The following is a 13373-nucleotide window of genomic DNA, read 5'->3' on the forward strand; positions in this document are numbered from 1 at the left end:
AAATGTCACAGGCTGATTTGCATTTTTTGGTGATTCTATACATTAATCACTGAGTAACCTTCAGTTTTCCAAATAAAGAATAAAGAGAGTGGTGATGACATTTGTAATCATCTACAGAGGAATTATTTAAATTCTTCACAGATGGAGCGATATCAAGGGTAAATCATTATAGCCACATTTCTAATTTTAAGAAGCTTTGAGGGTGTTTGTAGATGGTAGGAAGTAAACATTGTTTTGCGTATAGAATTAATCATAAACTTTGCATACCACAATTCCAAATCCTCCAGATGAGTGTACAGGGCTTTCCAGACACCATCCCCTAAGGATTGAGAAATTCATAAAAGGAAAATAATGTTATGCTACATGTAATACACAAATTGAGCAAATTGGAGCAACTAGAATAGTGACCTTTCAAAGAAGACAAATTAGATTCTATATGCCTCAGAATTTAATGAGTCTTAGTGCTTTAGGAAGGATGACATATGACACATATTACTAATTCTAGTCTCACAAGAGTTAACTTTATTATTTCTCAACAAGATGAATAACTCACTTCTTCTTTGGTCAACATAATTCTACTTAATATTCTCTGTAAACTAGCTCTGGGAATACATGCGGACCAGTGCTTGAGATTTTTAGTAAATGTAAAAGGTATCTGAATGGTTGTCTAATGCTGCTTTAAAATAGTTTTAAGGGTTGGAACATGGTCACTGAGAAATACACAAGAAAATCTGTTACCAAATGTGCTCTGAATTTTGAGACGAGTAACCTGTGGAAGTATTCGCTATGGGTAACACCACTTGCCTAAAACCAAAGAGGCAACAAATGGCATAGTCTTTTCTGGTCGCCAAATCTAAATGATTTTCTCCAACTGAGATCAAAAATGTGTTTCTTAAAATATACTTTTTATAATTTCTGAAATATAAATATTTTCTTTATTTTTATTCCCATTTGCTTTGTAAGTAGTTCTAAATTAATATATTCTTAGTAACTCCTGAGTTCATATGGATAATAGTAAAAACACAAGTAAATAGTAAACATACTGATAAGCCCACTAATCATAATTGACAACTACCACTTGTCATGTTCAAATCTCATTATCCTGTGATGTTTTTTCTGTTTCTTGTATCTTCTTCCTAAGATTTAGTTTGAAAAAGGAAAAGAAAATGTATTTAATGCCAGATAAATACCACCACTAGGGAATAAAAAAAAAAGGTTCATTTTTAAAAGACTCCGGGAGGCCAGGTACGGTGGCTCAAGCCTGTAATCTCAGCACTTTGGGAGGCCAAGGCAGTCGGATCACAAGGTCAGGAGATCGAGACCATTCTGGCTAACATGGTGAAACTCCGTCTCTACTAAAAATACAGAAAATTAGCCGGGCGTGGTGGCATGTGCCTGTAGTCCCAGCTACTCGGGAAGCTAAGGCAGGAGAATTGCTTGAACCCAGGAGGCAGAGGGTGCAGTGAGCCGAGGTTGCGCCACTGCACTCCAGCCTGGGCGACAGAGCGAGCGAGACTCCATCTCAGAAAGAAAAACAAACAAAAAAAAAACTCCTGGAAATCATTTTTGTTACCATGTTTATAGCAACATAATAGTGAAATAGGCAAATGCATTTAGTCACATAACTTGGTTTTCTTGGGCCACTACTTTCTTTCCTGTGGGAGTGGGAGAAGGTACAAGCAGGAGAGACATGATGCCTTTGGACTGCTCTGTTACCTTCAGTTTTGTAAGGCTCCTGGCTCCACTGACCAGATTATGCTGACAGCTAAGAGATAGGGGACTAGTTTTCTATCTTGTACCTGTCCTGGCCAAGATGCAAAATGAAGCCTACTGTTGAGGAAGACCAGAAAGTTGTTTATTGCAATGTACCCAGGCTCCCAGACTTAGGATGTTATTTACCCTCCACCGTTATGCAGCAGGAACTTAAGATGTTAAGAACGACTCTTACCACCATCTGCTTTGTTATGCATTCATTCTGCCTGCATCTTTAATTTGGGGTGATAGCTGCCTTCAGAAGCTTTGGGAGCCATTCCTCTCAGTAACCAAATACTGTCCCATGGGGGACATTTCCTCTCTTCAGCTGTTCCGTGTAGGGTCTCAACAGCGTGCTACAGCTGGCTGTATGCAATATAGTGCCTTGATGTCTCCCTCTCTTCTTGCTGTTGCAGCTGGCGCTACGTACATCTTTGGGAAAAGCGGTGGACTCATCCTCTACACCTGGCCAGCCAATGACAGGCCCAGCACGCGCTCTGACCGCCTTGCCGTGGGCTTCAGCACCACTGTGAAGGATGGCATCTTGGTCCGCATCGACAGTGCTCCAGGACTTGGTGACTTCCTCCAGCTTCACATAGTGAGTACCCGGCCTTGGCCTGGATTTTCTTGTCTTACTGGTGGGCTGAGTTGGTGATTCAGGTAGATGCAGCAGAACATTCTAGATCAATATGGCAAAGGTGCACATGCTTATAAAAATTGTTTTCAGATGTGAACCATCATACTTATAGGGTTCCTGGGGAAAAAAATTTAAAAACTCTTCCTTCTTCCCCATGTATATAGAGAGGAAAAAGAAATTCATTCTTTGCATGCTTCCTTCCCAACTGTATGGCTTGGCCTGTGGCAGAACTTTTAGCAGACTTCTGGGGTATATTTAAGAGATTTACCTGGTGTGGATCTTACCTGGTGCAAGCAGCAAAGCCAAGTGGAATGTTAACAATCTCCTAGGCTGGGATTTGGCAAACCTTCTGTAAAGAGACATATAGTAAATATTTTGGACTTTGCAGGTTAGATAGTCTCTCTCAGAGCTACTCAGTTCTGCCTTTGTAATGTGAAAGCAGCCACAGACAATACATTTTTTTGAAATGCGTGAGACTGTATTCCAATAAAAATGTATCTGTAAAAACAAGCTGCAGGCCATAATTTAGTGACCCCTGTCCTAGGCTTCAAACATCACTGTAGAGATGTAATAAATGTGTGATGAAAACTGAGACCGGAGTGCCAGAGTGGGCGGGGCAAAAGGGAAAAAGAACAGTGATCAAGAGTTGAGTAATTCATGTGTATTGCATAGTCAACATTTTGCTTTTGGTCTTGTATATATGCGCTTAATAGCACTGCATCCTCAATCCCTGTAGATCATAAGAACACAGCAAACGCTAAGAAATTAAAAATGATTAAGAAGAAAAAATTCTTTTGTTATAAGGATGGAAAATATTTTTATAGCAACAATTAACCCATTTTATCACCTGTGCAGTCTGCAGTTAAGAAAGTAGGCTAAAGAGAGATATGATTCTCATCCATAAGTACCCAAAGTGCAGTCTCCAAGAGCAAAGAGAGGAATTGTTCTCATTGGTTAGCAATGACAAGGCTAGAAAGAATGGATTTAATTTGGAGCAATAAGAATTTAGTTTAAATAGCAGGAGGAAAAGGCAGTTAAGAAAAAAGATCAACTGGGGATTACTACCAGCCTCTAAAAACGAGGAAAAGGAACATTGATTAGGAATCTCTGAATCAGAGTTTTGCTAATGTGCAGGTGTATAGAGAGAAGCAGAGGATACAATTTCATTGCTGGTCTCTGGAGTTGGAGATGGCTGGCCGGAATCATGCATGACAAGCCCAGCTCCCACAGCAGTGCACATGTCTGGCACTTGCTCTTCCAGCATGCCTTGGAAATGAGAGCAGCTTAAAGTCCTAGGCTTGAGCTGGAAGTTGGTCTAGCCCCAGTATAAGCCAGATCAGGGCAAGACTCTGCTTAGCTTAAGGAAGAACTGGTTAGAGATGATCACCTTCAAAATGTGGCGGAGGAGTCTTGAATAGAGTTGTGATCTTTTCAATTCTTTCTCAGATGCTTCAGGAACCATATGGTGCTATGAGCCTGAGCTAACACATTTTAAAAAGCTGTGCCAAGGAGCAAAAAGAAAGGCAGCCATACTTACTACACTTTATCTTTATTTGGCCTCTAAGAACCACCATAATTTACAAAACTCTGTGAAATTTATGCTACATATAACTTAATGACTATTTCATGGCGGCTATAACTAGGCTATTATTACCAGCTCACTTGCATTTCCACAGTGATTTATCTTCTTTTTTTGTTCATTGTGACTTCCTAAGAAAAATATGATTTGGCACAGACATGAGCATCTTTTTGAGTCAAATGGTGTACTACTGTTTTATCCATTCCTGCTCATTCATGTTTTGTAGAACATCTCCACTTTTAAGAGAGAGGTTTTCCTATTTCCTCATGGTTTACTTGAAATTAGCAGTGCTTTAATAAAATTGTCATGCAGATTATGGTAACTTCTAGGAGGAACCAGAACATTCCAGTATATTATAATATGCCATTATAAAGTTCTGTCATTTCTTTGGGGTCTTTGAAAAGTGAATGCTCTAAACATACTTTGAGATTCAAGTAACATTCATTTGTGTGTATTTATTAGTGTGTGTATTCTGTATAAGCATACCCATTAGATTTGACATAGTATAATATTATTTTCTTTGTATGAGCAAAATTACCAGACATTTTATATCAAAATGTAAAGAGCCCCCTGGGTTACTGTAGACACTTGGGTGATACAGCCGATTGCTTAAACGTTCTGTGAAAGCCCAGTAGATTTTCCTTCAAATCTTAGATTAGGAAATGATGTCACCTGACCTTTTCAGAAAAAAAGAAAAAAGGATCCTATGCTATGGGGAATCTGTGTGATTCCAGAGTGACCCTGACATGTTCATGGCCCTCTCGAGCACGGGGCCCCTTCATGCGTCTAGTCATTTGAAGCCGTATTTTATTTCCTTGCAGATTATCTCTTTGTCTACTCTGAAGAAGGCAGGTTTCTTATCATACTTGAAAGTAAAGAAATCCAAGTAGAAGACTAAATGGCTTAATTATGAAACCAGCTTTTTGTTTTGGACATTTAAGTAGATGCATCAGGGAAACAAAGCCATAAATACTTATTAAGATACTTTTATAACTTTTACAATCTGTAAAAGGTGGTTCTGTTTGTTGAATGGTTTGTTTTCTTGTACTAAAGAAAATTACTCAAGAGAGAAAGAGCTTTGGGGCCGTTAATGAAAGTGGAAGGGATTGAGCATAAGGCAGAAGTTGCTATTTCACCTTATAGTTTGCCTAGAAGAGAAACCTCCTGGGAAAAAGAAAAAGTGATAGAAGACACAAGGGGGAGATGAAAGCAGCTGGCTTACTCCGTTTTTTTACTGCTATAACAGAATACTTGAGATTTGGTAATTTATAGGGAACATAAATTAATTTCTCACAGTTCTGGAGGCTGGGAAGTCTAAGATCAAGGTGCTGGCAGATCTGGTATCTTGTGAGGGCCCAGTCTTCACCTCTAAGGCGAGCACTGCATCCTCAGAAGGGGAGGAACCCCATGTTTTCACATGGCAGAAGAGCAGAAAGAGTGAACCCACTCTTGCAAGCCCTTTTTAGGATAGCATTAACCTATTAATGAGGGCAGAGCCCTCATGACCTAAGCGCTTCCCAAAGGTCATACCTCCCAACACTGCGGCATCGGTGATCAAGTTTCCAGCACATGGAATTTTGGGAGACACATTCAGAGCATAGCAGCAAAAGAAATTCCAGGGATAAGGGAAGAGGACAGGGCTCTGCCTACCGATGTGCTTCAACAAGGGATTACATGGGGGCAAAGCTTCATCCTTTGAATATGAGTGTTCGTTATAAAATAACAACAACAACAAAAACCTAAAGTACTTTGGTGCTACTTCTGAGTGGTGGTCAGGCTAGTAAAGTTGGTCAAAAACAAAGTACAAACTCTAAAATTAGCCAGTGGGGTGTGTGTGTGTGTGTGTGTGTGAGAGAGAGAGAGAGAGAGAGAGAGAGAGTATGTGTGTGTGTGTGTGAGAGAGAGAGAGAGAGAGAGTATGTGTGTGTGTGTGTGTGTGTTGGGGAGAAGGAGAAGAGACAAAGAAAGCTTGTATTTTTTTAACTTTCCAAGAAGACAGTTCCTAGAAATTCCTGAAGTGTTTTGAGCAACATCAACATTGTCATTGGAATATTTCCTTTTTACCCCCAAGTGGATTTATTTGAAGGAAGAGAAAATGCTCTTCCAAGAACACTAGAGAGCCTGACCCTGGGGTAAGCACCCACTCTAGAATAGCCCCAGGGCAGGAGTGGCAAATAGGCTTCATCTTGCCTGAAAATTCTCAGTGCCTCACTCTCTCTTCAAGCTTTACACCAGGGTTTATGAGAACAGCGGGCAAATCCGCAGGTAGGAGATGTAGCTTCCATTCATCATGTCTGCCACATGTGCAGAAGTGAGGTTTTGTGAACGTGTACTACACATTCATCACATCTGCTCTAAGCTCCACACTATCCCTCCGCATGTGCTCCAATTTTCCCATTTCTTTTCCTTTGTTATCCTGAAATCCCTACGTATTAAAATTTCTTTGGAAAAGTGGTATCTTAAGCTCATGTTGCACTGCAAGTCCTGGAATGATTTATTAATTCATTTAAAGTAGTCGATCTTCTTGCCATCCTTCTTATACCAGCCTAAAGTCAGCTCCTGTGACAGAATTTAAGTTTTGATAGGAAAGTTGGACAGAAAGGAGGAAAAGTGGCCATGGCTAGTTTGAGGATGTGCAATGTTGTGTGGGATGGTAGAAATGAGTGGGAAAACTTGGGCAAAATGAAGGCATTTGTGTCCTAGATTGAGTAATTGGGGCAAATGAAGAAAGGGTCACCAAGACGGTTGAGTGCTATGAGCACTTTTTTTCTTTTGTATATGTATTTTAAGTTCAGGGGTACAAGTGCAGGTTTGTAGGCTTGTTACATAGGTCAACTCGTGTCATGGGAGTTTGTTGTACAGATTATTTCATCGCCCAGGTATTAAGCTTAGTATCCATTAGTTATTTTTCTTGATCCTCTCCCTTCTCCCACCCTTCACCCTCCCAAAGGCCCCAGTGTGTGTTGTTCTCCTCTATGTGTCCATGTGTTCTTATCATTTAGCTTCTACTTATAAGGGAGAACATGCAGTATTTGGTTTTCTGTTCCTGTGTTACTTTGCTAAAGATGGTGGCCTCCAGCTCCATCCATGTCCCTGCAAAGAACATGATTTTGTTCTTTTTTATGGCCGAAGAGCACATTTTTTCTATTTCGTGATTTGCTCAGATTGTCTTTCATTCTGGCCAAGGGAGCAGAGGTTCTTATTTCTCTTGCTACTTTCTTTTAAACCTAAAGTCTTCCCACTCATCTGGGCCTTATAAAAGTTAAATAGGTTTTGACAAAAAGTGTTGAACAACACAGGCATTTGGTCATTTTAAAAAATCAGAGAGGGCCAGGAGATAAAAATTATTTAGAAATTGCTTGCCTCAAATTAACTAACATTTCTTTGTTTTTGGTTCACATTCCATGATGCAATATTTTCTGAATCAATTATAAACTGTTATATTAATAAAATTTTGAATTAAGCATGTTTGAAAAAGGCAAAGAGATCTTTTTTGAAGTATATGTGCATGAAATGAGATTCTGTAAAGCGAGGGTGTCTTAGGATAGAGGAATTTTTAAAATCTATTTCAAATATTAGTTTCCTTCCATTGAAATCAATTGTTGAGGAATTAAAGCTCAATTTTGGAGAAAAGCTGCTATCACTTGCAAGTGACATCTGCCTATTGACCCCACATCTAGGCTTTATGAAATGGTGTCATGTTACACTCACCTTCATTTATGCAACAGGAAAAAAACTGAATAGGACTAGAGAAGAGATTAGCATGAAGTGCTTGTTATTACTATCATGAAACTCTTGTCAACCTCTTTCACCATCTACAAAATAGAAGGTCGGGGAGAACTGGGCAATAATTAGCTTCCCTTTATGTAGTTAATGCTGAGTGTAAAAAAGACATCCTATTAATTTCTTTCTCCCTGTATGTAATTTACAGTAAATCCTCTTGGATTCATTTTTTAATTATGAGCCTTTCAGGAACAGTGAAAATTTATGTGTTAAGATATCTGTTTTGTTTGACAAGAATCTATAACCTTCCCCAACTATTTACTTCCTGACTTAAAATGTAGATTCTTACATACACGAGGATGAGGGGCAGACAAAGAACTGCTGTCCAGACTGACCCCCATTTCACGGTGGCAAAGTGTTCTCCTTCCAAAAACTGGAACTTTGAAAACAGATTGATAATATTCTATCAGTGTCATATTTGGGGAAATTGGATATTTATTAAGTTTTACTTGTATATTATTGTTTTTACATAATTTATAGCACCCAATGAGAGTCCTGTAGAATAAATGGAAGTAAAGCTGAATGATGATGAATGGTCTGTTCCTCCCATCTATTGCATTTATAAATTGCCAGCCTGGATGCTTCATTTGGGCTGTCTTTATGTGGGATATTTACAGTAAACCATCAGCATCTGCTGGGATAGTTCTTAGTAAGGTTAGGTGGCTGTTAGCTTAGATTCATCTCTGGGTTTGGCCAGTGACAGAATTGGATTTGAGTCAAGAATGGTATTGGGGGAACTTTCCAGTGGAGTACAGAAGAATGTTGGTGTTTTTGAGACTGGCAGCACAAATAAAAAAGGAACGGACAAGAAAACAACAGAGGTATCCAACAGATGTAATTTCGTTTCCCATAGAGTGCTGTGCACTGCAGGTTGACTCCGTACTTCCTTCCATCGCTATTTGCTCTTAGTGAAAAAGACCTCTTTGGGTTTTCTGGGCTTAGAAGTTTTTCCAGATCATTAGTCACTTATATGGGGAGGACCTGCTGGGTATTGTCTCTCCAGCTTTCAGCTTAGCCATGCTATCCCAGCAGAGTCGGAGAAGAAGGTGGGAGAAGGGAGTAGAAGTGATGATTGGATGAAGTGACTGCTTATGTAACCTGGACCAGAGGCAGCTATCTGCAGCGGAGCTGTTGTGTGTTTTCTCAGATCTCTATTATTCCCATGATATTTCTATCTAAATCTGTTTACTTTGATTCCACACATGGTTTTGAGAGACGGCAAGCCATAGTAGAAAGATGTGCTTAATTTGAAACCAAAAAAAAGTTGGATTTGAGTTCCATTTCTGTCAGTGAGCTATGTGACTTTCAGCAAGTCATTCTACTACTTGGAGCTTCAGCTTCCTCTTCTTCTAAATGGGCATAAAATATTATGTTGCAGGGTTTTCTCAAAGATCAAGTGAAATAAAGTATTTAGAAGCTGTTCATTATCAGCAAAACACTGCACTAATGGAGAATGGTAGTTTTCCGAATAAAATGGGTGCTGTAGAGGTGATGACTGCATTAGAGAAACATATATAGAAGGAAAGTTTTAGTTTAATTATTTGTATAAGTCTGCTGGGACTTTCTAGGCAAAATTTTTAAGTTTGTTTCATCTGATCAAATGTCAATTTTATGAATTAACCAGATGCACAATGAAGACTTTTGGAGCATCTCTTTAGCATAAAGTGAAGAAGCAGTTACCTCAGAGGGAATTTAGGTCATGACCTTGGTTAGGTCAATAGGATAAGTGACCCTATAGCCTCCTTGGTGTCTCATTATATAGCATTGTGTCTCTATCCCTGTTACAAGATGATAATGCATTGCGCTTCTTTTCTCTTTAGTATAAGTTTCCAAAGGGCTCTAGACTCAGCAGTGAAATTATCACCTGCCTTGCCCTGAAGTTTATTCTTTAATTGTATTGACCATGGGAAAATATGCCGCTTCGCATGAAAACAGGGAAAGAAGAGAAGAAGGAAGAGAGGGAAAGAGGAGAAGAGGAGGAAGAAGGAGGAAAATAAGGAAAATAAAAGAGCAAGAAGATGATGACAATAACCATGACCATCACCACCACCAATAGAAGTAGTAGCAGCAGGAAAGCAAAACCTTTCTAGATAGGCCTAGTATCAAAATGGTTTTAGACTCTCCTTGGGTACCAGATAAAGTCACAAAGGGCTTGGTCGTATACTCGGGGATAGAACCCCCACAAAATGTTGCTAGAACCAAAGTCCTAATGGAGGTACAGCCAGACTGTGGGGAGCTAAGTAGGTCTTGCCACCAAGTAAACTGGAAACCTAAAACCAGAAATATAAACAGAAATACTTCATAGACTTGGATTCCCCAAAATATGAAGGAAAAGTGAATTATAAATTTACTGTGCAAGTGAAATGTAAAAAAATGCAATCATAAAAATCAAGTTGACAAAGTGTGTGGAAAATAGGTTATGGCTGATAGGAAATTATGAGAAGGAAGGGCCAAATGGCTATATCTTTCTCATTTATGGTTCATACAAGAGCCCATAGACTGTTAGTTAATGACAGTTATGTTTCAGAATCCTCAATGCATACAAATATGAATTTTGAAAAACTAAGATGAAGAGAATTTAGCTCCTGAGCATCATTCATTATATATATAAAAATTGAGTTTTTATTATGTGTCAGGAAAAGTGCTGTGTGTTGAGGGCAGTGTGACCAACCTTGGCTTGCATAGCATTAACAGGCTTGAAAGGCCACGACAATTACAAAAACAAGAAATTAGGTTTTCTACTCATTATGAGATGATGTATATACAACTCTTGCACAACTCCTGGCATATAGTGAGCTTTCATTCATAGATAGATTTTGATATTATTGTTACTCGAAGATTTTTCTACAACTCACTCATTTTAACTCAAAAACTTGTTATATTTTATTTTCCTAAGCAATGAATAAACTTTAATCAGGCCTCTGAAATTTGAAATGAAGCAATTTAAAATTCTAAGGAACTGGGATGTTACTGATTTAAAGACAGCTGGGTGGCATATTTACTGGGTTATTGCAGTTATCAAGCTAGCTGAATAAGTTCTGAATAGCAGAAGCTTTTTAGATATATGAATCTAAAATGCAACAAGCAAGGAAAACTCTAAGTGCCATCACGTGAGTGCTGGGGCTCACAGGACTTAATGGCAAGCCTCCCTTAACACCATCAGTTGGATGAATTATCTCATTGACCCACCGCTTACACTGCTACTTGTCATTACTCCTGGGGTATTGTTCAGTGCAACAGGGCAAGAAATAACTCATTGACTCCCTGAAGCTATAGGTGATGGATTTTAGATCCCTAGCTGTATTCAGAAGGCATAGGAGCTCAGTGTATTGATGGGGGAATTCATTAGCCACCCACTCCACAGAATCAGTTTCTTAGATCCTGGTGCTGTCACTGCTGCTGTTGCAACTTGTTGGTGTTTCAGGGACAGATGTCAGAGGGAACTGTATAACTACATTAGCCTCACAGATAGTACTGACAGCCAGACCTGTCATTTCCTGGCCTGCAATGACACCTCTGGAGCCTAGAATCACTTAAAGACATTTAGATAGGCCCTGTTGGTCCGATCAAGCTAACCTTCATCCTGAAATCAATTCATACTCAGGATGACAGGAAATGAGTTGTCATTAAGGCTCATATTCTATTTTTGAGTCCTTAGTTAACCTCTTATAATTCAGTTTATTTTTCCTCCTCCATTTCTGTAAAATGGCAGGTAATTTAATGGCATAGATTATTACTTCCTACATTTACTCGGGAGCATGTGTTTCAGAGACCATCTTATGTTGGTACCATTACTATCACTTTCCGCTAATATTGATTGACAAAATACCAGGTACCAGACACTGTGCAAGAACCTTGTTTACACTGTCTTATAATGAGCTCACGACCACTCAGTGAGGTAGTCACTATTAATATCCTCATTTTATAATTGGGGCAACTAAAGTTTAAAGAAGCTAGAGCATTTTCCCAAGATAGCACTACTAATAAATAGCTGAATGGGCTTTCAAATGCAATTCTGACCCTTAATTTCTATTATACCCCTAATGAAAGTTTTAGAGTAGAAAGCATAGTGGTAATAATTTTAACTTAATTCATACTTATGAAACAGCAATTTACTTGGGATTGTTTGAGATGTGAAGAAAGTTAACATCTAGCCGGGAGGTAGGGAGGAATGAAAATCATATGTACGAATCTTTTTAAAAACAGAATCAGCTATATACCAAAGAAGGTAAAAATACTGCTGGTTTCTGAGATTTTTTTTTTTAATGTACATAGATGGGATGGGCCAGATTTTGACTAGTGGAATCTGAAGAAAGAGCATACCTGATGATGATACCAGCATGAGTGTTGTATCAAAGGAAATACAGGATGTGTTCTCAAATTCATGAATTCAATTGGACCAGAAAGAATGGCATAAGAAAAAAGACAGGTAATATGGATTAGCACAAAGAACATATGATTTAGGGGCAATTGGTCTCTGATTCAAGGTCTAGTTCTGCCTCCAACTAGTTCTGTAGCCTCGGATGAATAATTTGACTACTCCATAAAATGCAGATGGCAATAATGCCAATTTGTAGCTCTGTGAATATGTATAACCTATGGAAAAATGCCCAATGAATTATCTGGTTCATAGTGGATGTTCCATTAATGATAGCCATGTTCTTGTGTTTTCTTTGGTTTTCTTCCCAGGTACTTTAGGGACATAGTGTAGAAGATTTGAATTTTATATCGATGATAGTTTGTTTCTGAAAGCAAAAGGAAGACATTTAAAGATTTTTTTAGAAGCAGATGAAATGCCCAGCACTTAATTTTTAGGGAGATTATTTTGGCTCTGTTAAAAGAATGTTGTTCCGTGGGTTCAAGGAAAACAGCAGGGTCTTGAGTAAATGTTTCTAGAGAAACGTTTTTAAAGACTTATTCTATGATGATGAATATAGGAAGGTAATGAGGATAAAACCAAAGAACAGTTCAGAGATTGAATCAGCAGGTGTTGTCAGCTGGTTGGATGAAAAAGGAGAGAAGTAAGGAATGTCTAGATTGGGAAGGTTGTGATTTCATTACCAAAAACAAAACAGGGGACAGATAAGTAAAACAGATAAGAGTTTGACTTTAGTGATGCAAAACATAGTGCATCCAAGAGCCAGGCTGTTGAAATTTCCAATTGGAAATCCATGATGAACTCAGAGAAGAGATAAGGGCTAGAGGTGGGGACCTAGAGAATTCACAGCTTGGCAGTGACAGTGGAAGGTTTAAGGAGTGCTAACATCTCGAGGGAGATGAATAGGAACTTGGGAAATATATACATATTTTTATATATTTATATATATATTTTATATATTTATACAAATATATATAATGTATATATAAATATATACATATACGAGATAAAGGAAGGAAAGGAAGAGAACTAAAAAGGAAAGGCTAGAGGGTAGGGGATTACCTAGATAGTAAAGTTTTACAGAAATCAAAACAATTGAGAGACTTCCAAACACAAGTTGTTCCAGAGCTGTTTTTTCCATACCTGTTAGGCCTCTTTCATCTGAAATCAGTTTATAGAGATGTCTTCTTCATCTTTATTGGTATTTATTATGGTGTATAATATTTGCCATTTCAGTCCTCTTA

The 13373-nt window shown here is 38.5% G+C and overlaps 1 protein-coding gene across 21 annotated transcripts in view; it reads left to right on the forward strand.

Moving 5' to 3' along the window:
* Positions 1 to 13373, forward strand: part of NRXN3 (neurexin 3) — a 1699552-nt gene that overhangs the window by 1303344 nt on the left and 382835 nt on the right. For all 21 annotated transcript variants that reach the window (XR_008493626.2, XR_008493627.2, XR_008493628.2 and 18 more), the window contains one exon: positions 2169 to 2350. Coding sequence is in view for 18 of the 21 variants with exons in the window: in XM_054448164.2 (XP_054304139.2) it covers positions 2169 to 2350 (182 nt within the window). In the remaining 3 variants the exon portion in view is untranslated. The remainder of the gene's footprint in view (positions 1 to 2168; positions 2351 to 13373) is intronic.

Source organism: Pongo pygmaeus, chromosome 15 (genome assembly GCF_028885625.2).
Source record: "Pongo pygmaeus isolate AG05252 chromosome 15, NHGRI_mPonPyg2-v2.0_pri, whole genome shotgun sequence".
In the NCBI taxonomy this organism is placed as follows: Eukaryota; Metazoa; Chordata; class Mammalia; order Primates; family Hominidae; genus Pongo; species Pongo pygmaeus.